This window comes from Argentina silus (assembly GCF_951799395.1).
Source record: "Argentina silus genome assembly, chromosome: 6".
Taxonomy (NCBI): domain Eukaryota; kingdom Metazoa; phylum Chordata; class Actinopteri; order Argentiniformes; family Argentinidae; genus Argentina; species Argentina silus.
This window is the reverse complement of record NC_139660.1, coordinates 4,334,051-4,354,716: the sequence shown is the minus strand read 5'-3', so window position 1 is coordinate 4,354,716 and position 20,666 is coordinate 4,334,051. Positions and strand designations below refer to the sequence as shown.

The following is a 20,666-nucleotide window of genomic DNA, read 5'->3' as shown; positions in this document are numbered from 1 at the left end:
TTCTCCAGCGCACAAATCATATTCACAATCACCCAAAAACAATTTTAATAAGATACAGTGACTCAAGTGTCTTCGGAGAATACTGTTGTGACAGTCAACAGTCAAAGCTGGCAGCGCCAGTTGATGGAACAGTGTATTGGACAACAATGTATTGGACAGTTAGTGGGTACAGTAAACTAAAGTCACCAGACAAACAAACAAACAAAAAACCCAACATATTCTGCGAGACTAAAACACACACACATATTCCATAGTCTGTAATGTGCACATGAATACAGTTGATCATGTTATGTCTATGTCTAATACGTTTACACAGTTACAAAGTTGGATAATTAGCTAAAAATAAAAGGTTTCAGGACAAACCCAACATAACTTTTATTCAATGTATGGACGACGACAACAACAACAACAACAACAACAACAACAACAGTGTCAGGGTTAGCAACGGCAGGATCATTGCACAAGTTCAGAGATGGGCCTCTGCAGACCACAGGCAAATACCACATACCACTTTGTGATTTTGACACATGATGCCTTTTTGTCATTAAGTTGATTAAAGGGATACAATAGTTCACCTAAAATCACATACTTGGTTCCTTACCCTGAAATAAGTCTATGGGCAAGGATACATTTCAATCAACACTTTGATTAGACTCCTTTCAGAGTAATGAACCAAATATGTAATTTTGTAATTTATGTGAACTATCCCTTTAAGCAATCTGCAAAATATGATACAGAAACAGTATACATCCTGTAATACAGTTAAAGTGATGGTAGGACTTAAGAATATGTGATGATTTGACAAACCATAGATTCTAGTGTAAATCACAACACAAATTTAGTACAGTAGTTACCTCCTTCCAGAGAATCAAAAGTCTTTGACAATAGATGGGATTTCCATATGAATGTACACTTTATTATTGCTCATTATGGACTTTCAATTGTGCAGAGACGGTAGTATTTATTCACCTTCTCTACTGCAGTCCCCACCCTTTGGAACACTCTCCAAAGCACATCAAGGAATCCAACACACTCCCTCAAACGTTCCCTCAAAACCCTTTTTCCCCTCAAAAAAATATTTTCAATCTTGCTTTTAATGTCTAGTACCTTTTCCCCCTACCGTGGTCTATCAGTACCTGACTTTCTTTTTCTTTTTTTTAAGTTTCTATTGCTTTATTTATTTTTATTATTCATTGTCTTCTCCATGGATGTCGTGTCTTTGAGTACTGAGAAAAGTGTTATACAAAATAAATGTATTATCATTATTATTATTACTAGTTGCTAATTGGCCTGTATAAAAAGCAGCTCACATTATTGCAGCGACACAGTAAATTAAGGCCTCTGTCATTAATAGATGAAAAGCACAAGGCTTTTTGGAGTGAGACATCTACTTCAACCCTCAGTCAATTCTCTTGCTTCACACACCCTTACCCTATTTCTATTGCCCCCCCTTCTCTACTGCTTGCCCCCCCTCCCCCTTCTCTGTGATCTGGGGTGCAAAAGGCCCAACCAGCCAGTTGAGTGGGGTGTTGTTGAGCAAATACTCCATCGCACCATCCAAAGACTGTCGCACCTGTGGAAAAGAAAATTGTGCAATTTAATGTAAACAGCCTATTAGTGATTGATAATCATTCAGAAAAGTCAACCATCTGTTGTTATGGATTCCACAATCTATTTGTTGGTTGAAAGCAATAACACTTTTGAATGAACATTGATTTTTGAATCATGTAAACTGTCTGTATGTACTGTGTGTTTTGTGCTGAATGTACTTATTTTTACTGTACTGTCTAATAAGAATGCCACAAAAATAAAAGTTATTCTATTCTATTTTAATAATGGTACTATAAACGGTACTATACAGTTACATTATTAGACTAGAATGTTGTGTGAATACAACACGAATTAACAAGAGTGAATAAAAATCACAAGCTGGTGTGACCTAGATTCAGAAGGGAGTGTAGGCACAAATGAGAATGGTGTGGCAGAGTTAATTTTACTTGTGTCAGATGGTGCCGGCTCTGCTCCAGGAGGACAGGGGTGAGAGTGCTGGTGTTGCCCAGAGAGGAGTTCAGTTCCTCAGCTGCCCGCCGGGCGTTTGCCAGCTGGTCCTGGACCGCGCCAGGGAGCCCCTGTGCACTGGAAACCACGCTGGAGCATGCGGAGCGCAACTGGCCGCTGAGACCGCGCACCATCGAGAGGGTCCGCCACTCCAACTGCTGCAGGCACAACACAACAACATTTACAGTCTACCAAAAAAATAAAATAAAAGACACATTTGAGCTAGAGACTGTGTTTGTAATTTTCCCTAAGAGCACAGACACATGCACATGGCTAATTACACACAGCACATCAAAAGAGAATGCATGGATGGATGGTTCTTGAAAAGCCATTTTATTCCCAGCCTCCTCACCTCAGTCTGGTCTTTAGCTCCGTCCACTTCCTCCTCAACTTGTCCGTCTTTGAGCTGGCTCTCCTGCCACTCTCTCCAGCGCTGGAGCAGCTGTTCTGGCGCCCCTCCCAGCTGGTGGCTGGCAGTACCCAGGGTGGCCCGGGCACTCTCCAGCAGGTCCAGGGTGCTAGTGATCTGGGCTATGGCAGAGTAGGTGGTGTCCCTTGCGTGCTGGGCTTTCACCAGGGACAGCTCGCGCGCACGCTCCTGCACCATGGCAGACAGTTTGCCCAGGCGGACAAAATAGCTCGGGCTAGATCCCACCACTGGTGCAGTGGCGGTCTCCTCTGTCGCAGGCTCCGCCACAGCAGCTGCAGGAGGAGAAGGGATCATTAAGCTATGTCTGAGATTAGAGACACAGATTTCAGTGCCATTTTAATAAAGTATAGCCATTCATTCATTCATTCATTCATTCATTCAATTAATTCGAGTGAAGTCTCAATGTTCAACAGAATTTTCTGTCTTTCTCAGCTCATGATAATCTATCACTTAAAATTACATTATTTTGAGATTTAATCCATCCCTATAGTGAACTCAAATTAACTGATCATCACCATCTTGTGGCTATTGACCTGACTCAAATCTCCATGCCACACAGAATCCCATTACTGACCCAGCTCTCTCTCACTGAGAGGCAGGTTGTGTTCCACCCAGTCCTCAGAGCGGCTGAGGGCCAGGCCCACCCCACTGCTGACCATCTGGCCCACCCGGGACCCCAGGACCGAGCTGATGCCTCCGCTGACGGCTGCACGGGTCATCTCCATGCCCCCAAACACCGCTCCCAACATAGCTCCAGTCCAGGAGTCTGTGGCCCCCACCACAGAATCCTTGGCCCCCACCACAGCGTCTTTGGCCCCCACCACAGCTCCAGTCATGGCATCCTTGGCCCCAAACATGGCGTCTTTGGCCCCTGTCACTGACTGGTACATCATGCCCACTGTGTCTGACACCACCTGAGGATGGGGAGGACATACAGTATAGCTGTAAAGACAGTTAAGACATAGAACTGACGCAGCAAACAAGAACTATGATAAGCATCAGCAAAGAGTGATGCAGTGAAAAACAAACTGAGACGTAAGTTGGACAGTCTCACCTGATCAGCTGGCTTCTGTAGGATTGGCAGGTTCTCCTCCATCTTGTTCAGTCCCATCCTGGCATATTCATTAACCACAGCAACTGCAAGAGAGATCACCCATCATTCACTCGTCACAAGAACCACCGCAGTAAAAATCAATCTCTGGATTATGACGCGTCTGTCTCTCTAGTGTGTCTCAGGCGATCCATTGTATGAAATGTGCTATGTAAATAAAAGACTGATTGACTGATGGATTGATTGAGTCACCATCCATCAGTATCCATGGAACCTACTCTGTGGCTCCAGTCTGTCCAGGAGTGGCTTGGACCCAGTGCTGGCGGCTGCTCCTAGGGTACGCACCCCACTCTCAGCAGCGTCCATGACCCCTTTCAGGAGGGGGGAACTGTCCTTAGTGCTGATGTAGGCGTTGGACACCACACCACAAGCCGAGCTCACCAGGGGAAGGCTGCCTACCCGTGACACTACACTCTGGAAGGAGCAGAAATCATTGACAGACTAGACAAATAGCGAATTGAGATTCAAATTGTGTTTTTCTCAAACACAAAGTGCTTGTCATTGTATGCCACAGGGTATAGGGGTTGATTAAGCCACTATTTCACTGAATCGGTAATTACAAAACAGTGTTTCCAATTTATTCACCAACTGATAGGTTAGTGTGTCCACTTCCATTCAGTGTGGAGTGCTGGGTTTAATGTTATCTGTGCATGACCAGGTCTTCTCTAGGAGCTGTTTGTTGCAGACTAAACTAATGAGTCATTTCAGCTCACCTGCTGATCTCCATTAGATGGCTGTGCTGTCTCATCAGTGTTCCCGCTGTCTGCCATTGTGCCAGATGTGTTCAGTTTCTTACAGAGATAAAAAGAGAGAAAAAAATGAGAGAAAGAGTCACCTGGGGTTGCAAGGTTTATTATGAGGAAGAACTATTATTTGGTCGACAATACAGATATTTATTATCCAGCTGAACAACTCTGTCTGATAGGAGGGATTAACCATCCCTCTGTTAGCAGACAGACTGAAAAATCAACCAGGTCTCATTTGTCAAACCACATGATATAGGGTCGAACTAGAAGAGGCTATGTTGTGAACGACTCAAGTCACTGAGCAGAGTTTGACTTATTGGGCTATTAAACATGATTGAAATCTTGTTGTTTTCACTTATGTTTCAATTGTTGCAATGGAGACACAGGAAGAAATACAGAACAGTAGTTCTACACACAGACAAACGGTACAGTTATAGGTTATAGGTTTGTCTAGGCTCGTCACACAAGTAGGCCATCATTGGGAATTTCCCAAAACAGGGCATGCATTGTACAGTCTATAGAATTCTATAAAATACTGTCATATGCTATTCAAATATGATTTTAATTAAAATTTCTATTGAATGACATCACAATTGAACATTGAAATTCTACAGAATTAGGGTGCTATGGTGATCATGAATATCATTTTTATTCACATTTAAAAATGGATGACCTCACAATCAACCATAGCAACATCAATAGAATGTTTGGTCAGAATGTTTGGTTGATAGGCTCCAAAGTTAGATTGGAAGTCACTTTTGGTGGCAACAAACTTGACACCAGTCGAGAAACTTGTTTCTAATATCCAAGATCATTATTTTCAAAAATGAGCTTCTATATCCCAGGAGTTAACCAGTCTGAACCACGGATGGAGCACAGGGCTCAGTTTCTTCCAGAAAGACCACCTTGTTTCATCCATAATGGTGAGAACAATATTAAGATACTTGTTTTATTCAAAGGGCCGTGGATTTTCATGCATTGCTCATGCTTAACTAGGCCCATGTCAAAACCATTTTCATTGTAATCAGATCCGCTAGAGGCGTTTGTTCTAGTTTACTGCTTGACCTAAAATTACCTTTTGTGGCCATGAATTTGGCCTACAGCATATATTTTCTTATTTAGAATGGCAATTTTCGTGAAATGAAGATGGGATATGAATGTGTCATTCTCAGGTCAGACAGGGGCAGAGGAACATGTTCCGACCAGCCCACAGGGAGCTGCGGCAGCACCCTCTCCCATGTCCCTGGTGCCTGGCCCTGCTCAGCAGGTCACACTGATGGAGCCCTTGAGACTGAACCCTGTGAGCACAGTGAACCTGCCAGATGCCTCCACCATCATCAAATGTCTGGCTGGTCTCAAGGACCTGAAGGTTAAACCAGGGGAGACCCTCACTCTGACCCCCGTGGGGACAGTGAACCTGCCCCTGGCTCCCACCCTGGCCTCACCCCCACAGGAGCCTCAGAGCAGCCCCCTGACGAGTCCTGGCCAGGCCTTTTCTTCTGCAGGGGGAGGCAGCACGGCACCCCAGCCTGGGTTCATCCCCCGAGCAGGCCCCTTTCCTGCCTACCCAACTGCTTTCCCTGTCTTTTGCGGCCCCTGGATGGCACCTGCCTCCGGTCCGCCAGAGTGCTCCAGTGAGGTGGAGTTCTGGTACAGGTGCGCCCAGATGTACTACCCACACCTGTCAGAGCCGGAGAAGTGGCGCATGGCCTGCCACTACAGGGACATGAGGTGCAAGGCCGTGTTCGCTCACATGAACCAGCCCAACATGAACCAGCCCAACATGCACGCTGAGATGCAGATTGGGAAGAGGAAGGCCCAGCCGTCGCCTGTCCCCTCTGAGCCTGAGGACACGGGCACAGAGAAAGCCACTGAGCCTCCGAAGAGCAAACAGATGTGTATGAGCGTCACTACAGAGTTTGTCCTTTCTGAAGACGACGTGGATGAGCTCAACACTCTCCCAGGGCTGCTGGAGCTGGCTGAGGAGATGGGCCTCCTGCCTTCTGCTACGGACACAGAGGAAGAGGCATCCAGCAGCTCACACTCAGACTAGCGTCTCAACGCTGCCCTAAGAATGGACATGGCTAATACTTTTATTGGACTGATTTATTGGCCTATTTTAAAGTACAATTAGCAAAGTATTCATAAATATAGTCATTTTCAACAGCAAAACTGTGATGAGTGTCTTTTTTGTCTTGTCTGTGAGTGTTGTCTAACAATATGAATCAACGTAAAGTAGATACATAGAGAGAGTCAGGCTGGGAGATGTTAAATCATACTGGACTGTCCTTACTACATATAATGTTTCAGATGTGTATTTTATTTTATTATTCTATTGTCACTTTATTTTGTTGTTGTTGTTTGTGATGTGAGCTGCTGTAACGCCTTAATTTCCCCTCAGGATCAATAAAGTACCTACCTACCTATCTATCTATATATAAGCAGGGTAGCTCATCCTAATGAATGGGTAGATCAGATTGTAAGAACTGGGGCAAACGTCCAGACAAGACTGAGAGGAAAAAGCACTCCTCTCTCAGTGGACTACAGTATTTGTATGAGGTAGGCCTACAGTCTACACAACAGAAGAGGGGAGACCAGCTTGGAGTGATACCTGGTGGTCCTCTGTGGCTCAGTCGGTACAGCATGGCACTAACAAAGCTCAGGTTGGGGGTTTGATTCCCGCTGGGACCGTATATACTGAAAAATGTTTGCACTCACTGCAATGTAAGTCGCTTTGGATAAAACCGTCAGCTAAATGGCATATATTATTATGAGTGATAACTCTGAGTTGACCGCCAGGTCAAGGTAATGACTGAAGACAATTAGCCCATCGGTAGAGATACCTAAATCCAAAGAGCCTAAACTAAACTACACGGGAGAGGCAATGAGATGTTTACAACAGATGACATCCCTGGAGCAAAGTCTGTATGTCTCTCATATCTGAAGGAACCACAGATAAAGACAGGGCAAGAGGGCAAGAGGGGGCAAAGAGAGTTATTTTTATGACTTGATGGCAGGTCTTATTGATCTAGATAAATACATTGATATAAATCCCTGAAAAAAGAGGAGAGATTTAACTAACCAATAAGTATGTCCACATTGTGCTAGCACATTGAGCAACACAAAACTGTGTTTCGTGATTTCATTATTGCACCACAAAGATGTAAGCCACACAGCCCCATCCAGTCACAGCCCCATCCTCTATGACCCCTGCAGTTAAGTACTGTATTGAGAAACCCGACCGACTCCCACCCACCCTGGGCATGGTGTGATGTCAAAGCTCGCCAACAGCAGTCGACTTCCAGACCTTGACAAATCATGTCCACGTATGTCTCGAAAAAGTCTGGAAAAAGGCGAGACCTTTTTTTTTTTTGTTACAAAGAACACAAACAAAATCCCAACAGGACTGCATATTGTCTAATTAGAAAATGAACAGTCTTCAGTGTTCTGTATTGGCTCTGTTGAACTTTACCCCAGAAGTGGGATTTCCCCTCTAATAGGTTTTCTTGCAAATCTTGTTTACAACTTATTTATGTAGACTAACAAGGTAACCATTGTTATTATTGCTGGATAAACAGCTGGCAAGCACAATTAAAAACCACATGTACTTTTAGCTAGCTAAACTACCTGGGTCATTATAAAGGTTGTTATACCTAACCTGCTGTCTCAACATAATTTTCTCAATATCAATTAGCCGGACACTCGTTGTGTTGTCAAATACGCCACTGACCTCACTGTTTGTTAGCCTCCCGTCCTGCCCTCCGTTGACCCGTGTGCGAAGTTTCGCCCGCAGCCTCTCGACCAAGCCCCTCTCCAACGCTCACTGCGACACATGATCTTATACGAGGCGGAGTTTACAAACTGTTCCTGAAAGTTAACCAATCATCTCACACAAGACAGGAACGAAACTGAAGCGGTAACTGTTGCAATGTTGCACTAAACAATGACTAAACAATGACTTATGTACAATGACTCTATTATGTACAGTTACAATTACTCTTTTCATCTTTTCTTATCTTCATCATGTACCAAAATGATGAGGATAAGTCACAGTAACATTTATAGTGATGATAAGCCACTGTAAAAAGACAAGGACAGTATTGAACTTACATCGCTCTATCTCCTACTACAGTCAAGTGTTTTTACGACAGTGAAATTGTCATGAGTTTGCCTGATTTAATTGGAAAGTCAGATGAAATAACAGTAAAGGCCTAGTTGTGAGACCCATCCAGATAAACAGTTGTTTATATAACAGCTGCAAACTGCATTATATCTCTGATTTACGGGTCAATAAATACTTCAGACCTGATTAGGATAGATTAAAATCTTTAGGCCCCATAAACCACTACATAGTCAACAAAATGACATTATTGAGGGTGAAATGTAATGAAATCACAACCTGACCTGCTCCACCTGCCTGCGCATTGTCAAGTCTCACTTTATACATTTCATGTTGGAATAATAATCTTTATCTGATCTAATAAAAAATAAAAAAAAGTATTTTGATATGTCAATTGAATATTGCTAGAGATAATGGACGACCTGATTTGACTCAAGTAAAAGACAGAAATGTAAGTTTCATTTTTCAACTGTATCATTTTTTGCATGTCTCTGGTGGGAAGCACTAAAATTGCAATTGTTAGGTCACCCACAAGAGGGCAGTCTTTGCCTACAGTTTGATGTGCTGCAGCCTCACCCACTCAGCTCAACAACCTCTGCAATGGCAATGTCTCTCTGGTGAAGTCTGGGCTGGCACCCAAATTGAATATTAATTTAGAGCGACCTTTTGCACATATTATAACTACAAGCTTCTTTGTTCTTTATCTAGGAGTAACTTGAACTGAATCTATGAAGATCTCTAAGGAGACGTATGTGTAATGCCTAACCTACATTGGGCCTAAATGTTTTTGCCCATGTCTTACATTATGCACCTCTGATACAACAATTAATATCATGAGGATTGGTAATAGAATTTAATAGAATTTTTTTTTTTTTTTTCATGGGGTGGAATTTAATGATGTCCTTCCTTATTTCTTTAAAAGCAGAACAGTGTGTGTCTCTGTTTGGTTGGCAGAATGTTATCCCAGCAGGGGTAGATACAGAATTTTTATTAGCAGTATTTGTTATACAGGATTCAATTTTCCCCAAACCCCTCCATTCCATTAGAAGATTTCCATTACAATAGAACATGACCCATTAGAATTTTCATTATCTGCCCTTTTCTATTTTCACAACTATTAGACCAAAACTCTGAAAGATATTACTTTGATATTTATATCAGGAAGGCGCTGAATGGCTTCTGCAGTTCAATATGTATTCTGTGGTCACATTTATAATCACCAAGCCCACTGAAAGTAAACAAACGTATCCACAGCGAAGCAGAAACATTAACAAACAAGAGAATGAACGTTTCTGAGTTTTCTGGAGAACAGTGTTGTGTCTGTATTCTCCCTCACTGGCTCATATGTATTTCAGTTATTGGTTTGTGTGTTTTTGGAGAGTATGGGGATTTAATGTTCCCCAGTGTCCCCCTACTTCCTCCTCTCCTTCCATTTGCCAAGACTGGGGTTACCAGCACATGCCCCTGAGGCCACTAGTGTCATCTGTTTCTGCTTAACTCTTACTCTGCTCTACTGGATCAATTGATTGTGGCTCAAATTGTTCTGGATCTTGAGTAATTGAAGATTAGGAGATAACACGAAAATCACTGATCCCTTAGGAAAATGATCACTCTCTCCTTGCTGCCTGGGGACATACTATTCTAGATTAACAAACTAAATTGCCAATCTACCTAGCTTTCTAAGGGTGTATGGCAGGCCAGCTGCTGATTGTATCTGTAATGTTGTCTTGAAATAAGTTATAAGGCCTGTGTCAAATTAAAAAAATTCGGCATCGTTTTTACGACTGATCCCTAGGAACTGAACATACTGAAGAGGAAAACAAGTTTACCATAAGGGCGTTAAGTCGGCCTTTACTCCGGGTGGAAGTTATGGCACCATATCGTTTGACATGATTGATGACTTGTTCCAATAAAGTATCCATCATCATAATCAAAAAAAGCCTTGGATGTGGTCTCTGCTAAGCAAACATGCAATATAATTACAAAGTAATGAAAAACATTTGCTCGGAATCATGTTTACATGAAGAACAGATGTTACAGGTTTGCTACACAAATACTATTTCAAAGCATTGATTCCCCCCATTCTTTCATTATGATTGCTATTTTCCACTGCAGTTGAAGCATTTCAATATCAGCAAGGCCAAAGGGCATGCCGCTAAATCTGTTGGGAATAATTTACCATCTGGACACTTAAAATCAATTTCATGTCACTGGTAACTGGAATATTATTTCCAGCGTCCCGAAAGATATTTCCTGCAACATTAGGTATCAGTAACACAAAGCTACAAATCACCTCAAGGATGAAACGTGATATTAACTTTTGCCCGGCAATATACTGTCCAATAACATATTAATAAGCCGTAACCTTGACCCAATAGAAGAAGGTCTCATGAGCAGGAACATACTTCATGTGGAAGTGATATAGAGGTCAGAGGTTGACCATGCATCAGATGTTGACAACCACATACGGTACTGTCCCAGGCACCATCTCCCCAGTCGTCAAGGGAGAGTAGTTGGTCCTCTTGTGTTTTCCCAGGTTCTCTCTTTTTCCACCGTTGCCAATTCAATGAATGAATTAGCATGTTAATTCAATTCGCGAATGGTTATTTTATTCACAAATGATGTTTAACATTGTGTCTTATCGATGCACTGGTGAAAACTGAAACAGCTTTGGGTTTTGTGTGTCCAGTAGTCTCTCTCTCTCTCTCGCTCTCGCTCTCGCTCTCGATCGCTGAGTGTTTTTTTGTTCTACAAGCCGTTTGTACAATGAATCCACATATAAAAACCTATTAGAAGCAGTGAGGAAAAAAAGCCCCACTAATTATGTGCATCAGGGGGCATTCAAATTGAACATTTTCAGAGAGTGTGTGAGCTCATCCTTATTCTTTTAAAATGAATACTCATAAAAGTCATTAACTTCATGTATTTGGCTCTGTGTGAGTGTCCCTCTCTTTAATCTTTGGAGTTTATGAGCATAGAGACCCATTTAAGAAAGTTTAAAATGACTCAGACTTTATGAGCTTTGAGCTTTCAGGTTGTAACATATTGACAACATGATTTGTTGTGAACCTCTGGTACCTCCTGGACCTTTAAAGTAACAATGTGGATTTGTTTGCTGCAAGAGAACCCCCCCCAGTTCCCAAAACAACATACACAATGAAAAGAAACAAACAAGACACATTCCTCCTGAGGAAAAATAGTCCTCTGTGTTTTGACCACAGAAAATGGACAATATCCTCATAGTTTACGATTTTTCATCAAGTCTGCAGCACAACTCAACACTCCTGTTTATTCTAGTGCGATTATTCCCCCCCAGGGACCAGCAGACGGGTCACTAGCTATGGCAGAGGTGTAGTCTGGGTCACGAGGGAAAGACAGCTCGCCCTGAAATATTCATAGTCTGGCTGTGATGTGTATTTACCCTGACAGTGATGGGCAACAACTGTACCATTCCCAAGCAAAGGCCTGGTGTGTTGCAGTCCGCTGTGACTATGGGGCTTTACACATATGGTGCTGACCCGAACCATACTGTGCTGGCTTAGACATTTTCCTGTCCTGTCCAACACTGTTTCAGCCCTGTAATGTAATTAGGGTACGTGTGTGGAGAAGTGAAGCAACAGAACATATATTTCCCTGTGTTGTCCCTCCCCTCTCCCCCTCTCCCCCCTCTCCCCCTCTCCCCCTCTCCCCCTCTCCTCTCCTTCATCATCTCTACATCCTGATTGATGGCTACCATGACAATGCCCTCCTCTCCTGCAGTAATAACACGTTCATAGTCAGACTGGTCTGAACCAGTTTATCAGGTCTGGACATCGACCAAGTGAAAATTGCCTGTAATTTAATTTGCATTCGCAGAGCTCAAGTTATTACTTTACCTAAGTACAGCCTGATATACTCCTTTGGGTATTAAACTTGTTGATTCAATTTGTACATGTGATCGTAATTATGGGCAACAGTGAGGATACAGCACTTATGCCAAGGCAATGCAAGAGGGATTACACATCAGAATCAGAGTCAGAATTCTTTTATTTTTAAGTATATTTGCACATACAGGAAATTGACTTGGTGAGGTTGGTGCATGGGACATAAAAAACAATATATAAGCAAAATATGAACAAAGAATTTACAAAATAGCAAAATATGACTAACTATTGGACTGTTCATGGTTATCTTCCCCTGAACAAAACTACAGCAACGAGGCCTGACCAATGGCATTGTCCCCGTCACCATCACGGTAGCTGTCCCACGTCTGCTCTGTGTACACAGTGAACCTCCTGTAATCGCAGCGATAAGCTGATGGGGGGGAACGAGGAACACATCTCAAGTCTGACCGGGTGCCCCGCTGTTTGTGTTTGCAGTTTGAGTGTCAGATCAATTCAGACAATTGAGCGGGCCCTGCTATTTGGGAGTCACCTTTGAACAGTTTCATCAAATCCAACTGAGATTTCACTGCAGAATAAATGTGTAATGATGGAGAGAGGAAACAGAACAGCCATAAAAAACAACACTTAGAATGTGTGAGTGGTTTTGACTGGGTTCTATTTTTGGATTATCGAACGAGGCATCTGATCACAAGGGTACACTACACTGACGCGTTGGCTAACTTGTGACAGCATATAATCAAATTGAATCTGATCACATGGACGTTTATATCTCAGGGTATTCTTGCCCGTTCGCTGAACTACAGTGTGTCTTTGACTGTATGAAAACAAAGTGTTTTTGGTAGAGAATGTAGTATCTGTGCCTCCTCATTTCCATATCTCTCTATCATCTGCCATGACACCTGCCCCTTGGGTCCATCTTCCATCAGGCACACATTGTAATACACTGTAACAACAATGACTGCTGATGTACTGTGACTCTACACAGACAGATATAGGATAGGCATCACTGTCTCCTCTCCTCTCCTCCCCTCTCCTCCCCTCGCCTCTCCTTATCCCTCAGAGGAGACTGCATTGTCCTGCCCCATTCTCCCCCGCGTAGTTGAAAGATTAAAAAGTGCAGTGTTCTCAATCAAAGGTCATACTTTTCGCTAAGCTATTTCATTTTTCCATGCAGCTTGGCGCCTTCTTATCTTGCGCGGGTCTACAGCTATCAGCCTGCCTGCTCAGAGACACTGTGTGGGATGAAAGGGAGGAAGAACAAAACCATGTTTTTGCTTCGTTATTTATTTATTGTCAGTTTCCCATCCTCCTCCATCTTTGACAAGAGATCAAATGGCAGATATGAACAGAAGGAAGATTCTTCTGCAGATTTTCTTTCCCACGTTTCTTTGTCCTAATTTATCACTTCAGGATGCATTTGAAAGACATTCAAACGTACAGTACAGTATATGTATTTTTTTTACCATAGAAGACATACCACACACACACACACACACACACACACACACACACCTTCCAATCAGGGCTGACCAGCATTTCCTGGTGAGCCCTGATTGTGAGGTGAGCCCCTCTAAACCTGGGTTAGGCTGTGATCCTATCCACAGGCATATTCTCAGGTATATGCTAAAGTGTGTGTGACAGGGAAACGCATCACTATTCAGGTGCTGGCCCTGCTTGAATAATGATGCTGCTGCTTGCTGTTGACTGAGCTGTGTCCTCTGGTGTGGGTGCAGTCATCCACACATTGTTGATTCAGTCCTACACAGGATTTTTCAGCAAGTATTCATCGTGCAGTAAGACGTTGGTCATTCAAGGCCAGTGGACCTAAAGCCTATGAGTTGACCAAGCCAGTTAGTTGACCCAAACAGAGGTTCGTGTCATGTCAGTTGCCATAAGCTCACATCAGGTATTGTGACTGTTTATTACATAGTTATGGCATTACTATGACAATGCTATATACTCGGTCATGGCTTTTCACTGTCCTGGCGCCCCGCTGGTGGAATAAGCTTCCCACTGCTGTCATGACTGCAGAGTCACTACCAATCTTCCGCCGTAAATTGAAGACCCATCTCTTCAGGCTACATCTTAACAGTCCCTCCTAAAGACCTCTTCACGCCCACTACCCCCCTGTACAAGTTTCTCTCCTGTTAAAAAAAAAAAAAAAAGGGGAAAAAAGTAATTTTTCCTTCTTCTAGCATTGTGACTGCCTATGGCCCCTGGTCTGAGCATTGATTACTTTATCTTATGATGACTGATGGATAGATGATTCACTTACTTAAACAAATGTATTTGTTGTAAGTCGCTTTGGATAAAGGCATCTGCTAAATGCCATAAATGTAAATGTAATGTAAATATAGCCTTTGCCTTCTGGTAGAGGGTTCTAGCAAAGCGCTGCCCACTGTTCTTTGGGTTCTTCTGGGGATGGGTATTACTGTATGTTGTATGACTGACCTGTGATGGACCAGCAAGCTAGACGTTCTGAAAAGACAATATACTTTATTATATATATATATATATATATATATATAATAAGTTGAAATCTGGTACAGATAGTTTCAAGATGGGACACAACAAGTTGTGTCTGATTTTTTTTTGTGTGGCAATGTTGTCGCTACACTGTTAAAACAAAGTGTTGCCGAACCCAAAAACTGGTGGCAGCTGAGCTGCTACCAGTTTAAAACCTCTTAAACCTTTTTTTTCGCTGGTGTTAAAGTACTGAAAACACATTTTTGTGAAGGTTTTGACATGAAAGGTATGAAACATTCATTATGAGATGCTTTGAAGCGTGACATGGTGTGTTGTTGCACCAATAAATCAAGATTTGTGAAGTACCTCTCAGAGACTCAGAACTCCAGCCTAGAGATGTCAGAGCGCCCCAACGATGGTGGTTGGAAACACTCCATGTGCAGAAAAGGAACACCTCTTTTTTGGGAGTGCCAAGACTCTCTCCCCTCTGAGGTTTCCAAAATACTCTTATTGCTATGTTGACACACTCCTTGTCAGGAGGCTCTACTAAGGTGTTTCTATGCACCCCTCATCCATCAGGAGTGCTATCTCTGATAGGGGGAGATGATGAACTCCTCATCGAGAGTACCTGCTCATTAAAAAGGCTGGATAGAAAAAAGTGTTGAACAGTGTTCATCAGAAAAACATGTTTATCATTGGCTGCTGAGTTCCATTTCCTCACCACTGTGTACTGTATCTAAGAATCTCCCAACTTTGCTTTTTTTACGTGCCTGCGTAGTTGATCAAGTGTGTAAGTACTTAGATGAATTGATAGTATTATAGTAGTATACTATATATCGAATCTACTATATGCTATGGTATGGTTAACTGTCAATGTCTTCTTAATCCTGATTTTCATTGTTTGGTCAACTTGTTTGATTTATGTGCAAGATGGTTGACAGCATATCGCCATTGGGCATGAAGCCTGGGATTTTAAATTTAGCCATTTTAAATTTAGCCATTTTAATTAGCGCGTGGTTTCGGCCTTCTTACGTATCAAACTAAAAAAGTTTACCCAACAGAAAACAGGACTAAGACTGTGTCTCATACGAAGGAGCAATAAACTATGATTCATTTACAAGAAGTGAAGGAACAAGTTAGCATAGACGTGAACAATACAAGGTTTATACGGGAACAATCAATGAATCCAAGTACTTACTGGTTATGTATGCAATCAAACATGGTCACATGCAACTATTATAAAAGCCTTAAAAGGTAACAGTGTTGGAGACTACTTGGCCTCACACTCGAATGTCCATGCTTTTTTATGCTTCGTAATACAGGTCATTGGTTGAGTAGTTGCTCAAATGTACCTCAGTAGCCATTAGCTAATGAAAGACCCACTAGTTCTCACATGTTTAAAAAGCTTTTCCCAGACAGGTTTGTTGAAATACTCATTAGAAATAGAGGCAAAATATAATACCTTTGATGATCCAAGTGTCATTATCTCTTTAATAGTTTTTAATGCTTTTCCTCTTGTGTTGTTTTTTTTATGTTATTAAAGGTACACTACGGCGGTTTGATTGGAAATTGTTTACCTTTTTTTACTTCAGTGTTGAGAGTATAGTGACATAGTTACATAGTGTATAGTTTCAGTGTTGAGTGTATAGTTGTATAGTTACTATGATGTCATTTCTTACCTCATTATAAATTACACAATTCATAGTTTTATGGCGACAAACTTTGGCAAAATAAACTTATGCTCATGGGCATTGAGAGGTGTGCCCCTTTTTGACCAATAAGATCATTTCTGGGCATTATTTCTGACTATTTAGGGGATCCCTTTTGGCTCTAGAGCACGCCCAGGGGCAAAATCCTCCATAATGTAACTTTAACACTACACGGTATGATAGAGTAGCAGTGTAAGGCAGCACTACTGTGTATTATCATTTGTTAACCCTTGAAGTCTTGGAAAACAAATGTTTATGAATTGTTCCCAGCAACAATATCATAGTTCACAAAGCCCTCTGTTTCCCATAATCTAAATATGTGTCTTCTATCATGAGGACCCAGGCTGTAGCTCAATGGGATCTGTTTCTACTTCTCTATACTGAGGTCCTGGGTTCAAGTCTCAGGTTTTACTTGGATGACTGACCCCCATGTTTTAGCTCTGACCTACAGTCTTATGGCTGCAAATTAAGCAGTGCTGTTCTCTCTGCTCTTCAGGGTAAGTCCCACAGGCTCCTGTAAAAACAGGAAACAGCCCGGTAAATTGCTATAGTTTGTCAATTGAGTGCAAACATGTTGATACAGTATGATGTGTAAAACATTGATTTATAATACAATTGTAGTGATCCTGGCCTAAGTATGTAAGTCTAACAAACTTGCTCTTCAAGTGGAATATCTCTGTTTGGAGTTGTGGATTATCCCCATCATAGCAGACTGTTATACTATTATTGAATCTATATTTCTACAAATATCATTATTATGTCACTGCACATTGCTCCTCCACTCGTAACCCATTGTATCATTGACTGTTCACTTGCGGTATGTGATTCCATGGATGACACAGCCTGCCAAAACACAACATACAAACTGTGTTTTAGTGTTTGGATGTTGTTTTTAAATGAAAAAACAAAACGTATTTCCACAGCACTCTCTTGCGACACTCTCTCGAGAACAGCGTTATGATTTAATAACCGTTTCGGATGTTTCGTTGCACTGTAATGGTGTGTTCAATCACATTCAGTGTATCATAGCAGTTATATTGGGTTTACGTTCAAACACCAGCTATTAGCTTAGGTACACCACTGATTATGGCTTCAAAACGCAATTCGCACGTTTTGAGTCACTTTCTTCTAACATTGTATCATTTATCAAGTATTGCAAATGTCGTACAATGCTGTGGCATTTTGTGTTTCTGGTGTAATTAGACATGATTAAGGATGAATTAATTCCATTCCAGTCGCTGCGTAATTCTGCTTCAGGTTTTGGCATTACCATTTGTGAGTCGCTGTGGGTGACAGGAGGGAGCAGTACTGAAGATGCTGTATTCCACCGCTATTAGAGAAACACTGAAGCCTGTGATCTTCATACCTTGACAAAGCTCCTGAGGGGAAGCTACAGAAAAAAATACCTATTTGTCATAAACCGATGAATGAGAGTTTCCTCCTGGCAGTATCCTGAAGCTGGAGCATACTGGAAAAGGGGCGCATACCAACTGACATATCTACTGGCAAAAGCAGCAGCAGCCTGCGCAGCTACACCGAGCACAAAATAACTATTGTGGGGATAGCCTAGATGATTGATAACACAACTGTTAAGCTATTGAGACAGATGTAATATTCATACGTACAGCCGGTTTGGTGCCACTGGGGTGCTGCATGGATTGTCATTGCAAACAGTCGTTTTTTCATCATCCACTGCTACCAGCGATTCCAAATTACTTAGGAATTCCGGACGGCTGTCTGAGGAGGAATATTGCAGCAGAGCTATACGGGAATGCCATGTGTCGTGGCGCGACATAAGAAGCGCTTTGTTGGGTGTTTTCCACCGGGGACAGGTGGTGTTGTGTGTGTTGAGGGTAGCGGGGGGTATGGACACACAACCCGAGAGACAGTTGTCTTAAGGATGTCACGCCGGCGTACGGGATCCGTTCTTAACAGAGACAGGTGCGACAGTGAGGAGAAGTAGTTTGTAACGAACGGCATTAGGATTGGGGTTGACGAAAGACTCGGACCGCTCTCCCCTCACCTCTCACATACTGGATATTAATCCAGGGGAAACCAGACTTTGTGGAGCCGAGAACTGTTCAAACGCCGCGTTCCGGGCGCACCTCTTACGCGACAATAAGTGGTAAGTGAGCGGAGCTGTCCACCGATGAAGTCCGATTGAGGGTGTTGGTGGTGCGCTCTGGGGCATTGCCTCCTGTCGCGCCACGCTGATGCGTTGGGCAAGAACGCGTGGTTCCGAACACGAAAGGTTCGAATTTGAATAGGTTTGGAATGAATGTGAGGAACTTATACTGTAGCTTACAGGCTATACTTTAAATTAGCTTCCATCCAAGGACAGAGTGGAGTATAGTACCTGGTCCGATGTTACAGGGTAATTAATATGAGCAATAGCCCAAGTCCGGATAACGCCGTTATTCTTCAGTTATTGTTATACAATTGTTATGGGATATAGGCCCAATGTTATTTGTCATTGGGTATTTTCTCAATTTCATACTGCGTAGCTTCATGAAACGCAAACCACATGCAAATCTACGTTTCTGAACAAACACAGCACGACTCACTGATTGACTATTACTACTTGATGGCTGTCTATTAATATGAAAAATGACATCTGACAGTGCTAGCTATTTTCAAAAGATTATTACACTGTTCTAGCTGCATAATAATGATTATAACAACGATAATTGTATTTTATCTAGTAATACCCGAATATATTATTAGAATATTCATTATATTCACAAGATTCGTTTGCAATAGTTCCATTTTGTTTTCATTGTTATTGGTGCCACGTTTGAGTCTCTGTATTTTTGTACACTATTATATTGGAATTTCTACAGTTTCTATAAATGGGAAAATCCATAGAAATCTCCCTCTCTCTTGTCCACTCACATGAAGAGTTCAGTTGCTATGAGAGCAGCCCACTTTGTGTTTATGTGTGTGTGTTTGTTATGTGTTTGGCGTGTGTGTGTGTGTGTGTGTGTGTGTGTGTGTGTGTGGTTTATGTATGTGTTTGGTGTGTGTGTTTGGTTAGTGGCACTGCTGGTGGTTGTGTTTGCTGATCTGTGATCCTACCCACCAGGCCCCAGTTGTCCACACACAAGTCCTGCCCTCAGGCTCTGCCACCTCTCCTTCTCTCTCTATCTATCTCTCTCTCTCTCTCTCTCTCTCTCTATCTCTCTTTCTCTCTCTCTCTCTCTCTCTCTCTCTCTCTCTCTCTCTTTGCAGCAGCTGCCGCCTTAACAGTACATTGAGCTAGCCGGCTGGGTAGTGTCAGAATCGAATTTGCTTTTTTTTCGTTTTTTTTATGTGAGAGGCTAACACTGAATCGTTGGCTCTGGGCTCCTAAAGTTTCTCCCATTTGGAAGCTGCGGGTTTTTGTTGTGGTCCCTGTTTCAAATTCAAATTGCCTTTGAGCCGCCTTTTGTCTGGCTCGGAGGTTTGTGGACTGGAAAGGGAGAAAAAGTAAGTGAAGTCCCCAAGGGTCAGAGCTTTCCAATAATGAGCCCAAGTGTGGGAGAAGAGGGGAGAGCTGGTGAGAGAAAAGGGGGGCGAGGGACAGGAGACAGTTCTCCTCAGCCGGCGAGAGCTAAGATACAGCCCGGGGGACACCAGCACCACCCCTCCCCTCACTCTAATGTGTCAATCAAGTTCTAAGGACAAGAGGCTCTTTAACAGCCCCTGAAAGGCTCTTTCTCCCCGTGCTCCTCCACAGGTTGCAGACTCTCCTGTTACACGGATGCTGCATGGGGCTGTTGTTCTAAAGTCCCGGCCTCGTGCCGTTGTTTTCCTTGTCTCTGTTTGTGGATAGAGGGGGGCGAGAGAGGGAGGACGAAAGAGAGAGAGGGGGGGGGGGGGGTTGGGGGAGAGAGAGAGAGCGAGAGAGAGAGAGAGAGAGAAGGATAAAGAGAGAGAGGGACAAGGAGAGAGAGAGAGGGGGTGGGGGAGAAAGAGAGAGAGAGGGAGGGTGAAAGAGAGAGAGAGAGAGGGACAAGGAGAGAGAGAGAGAGGGAGTGGGGGAGAAAGAGAGAGAGAGGGAGGGTGAAAGAGAGAGAGAGGGACAAGGAGAGAGAGAGAGGGAGTGGGGGAGAAAGAGAGAGCAAGAGAGAGAGAGAGAGTGAGGGCGAGAGAGAGAGAGAGAG

The 20,666-nt window shown here is 42.8% G+C and overlaps 1 protein-coding gene across 1 annotated transcript; it reads right to left on the bottom strand.

The window, feature by feature from the left end:
* Positions 1-28: 28 nt before the first annotated feature.
* plin3 (perilipin 3) lies at positions 29-8,205 on the bottom strand. Its single transcript, XM_083671446.1, has 8 exons — positions 8,076-8,205; positions 4,313-4,390; positions 3,818-4,013; positions 3,543-3,625; positions 3,063-3,402; positions 2,411-2,760; positions 1,998-2,216; positions 29-1,573 (listed from the first exon to the last, which is right to left on the bottom strand). The coding sequence occupies exons 2-8, from the start codon at positions 4,367-4,369 to the stop codon at positions 1,439-1,441; spliced, it is 1,380 nt and encodes a 459-aa protein (XP_083527572.1). The 5' UTR covers positions 4,370-4,390; positions 8,076-8,205; the 3' UTR covers positions 29-1,438.
* Positions 8,206-20,666: the final 12,461 nt, after the last annotated feature.

Bases quoted from the DNA above. Each gene is read 5' to 3' on its own strand.
- plin3 (XM_083671446.1), bottom strand. From the start codon at position 4,369: ATGGCAGACAGCGGGAACACTGATGAGACAGCACAGCCATCTAATGGA. The intron at 3,626-3,817 runs GTAGGTTCCATG...TCTCTCTTGCAG, and splicing joins GGACAGACTGGAGCCACAGA to TTGCTGTGGTTAATGAATAT. The intron at 1,574-1,997 runs GTAAAATTAACT...TCTTTTCCACAG, and splicing joins GCCGGCACCATCTGACACAA to GTGCGACAGTCTTTGGATGG.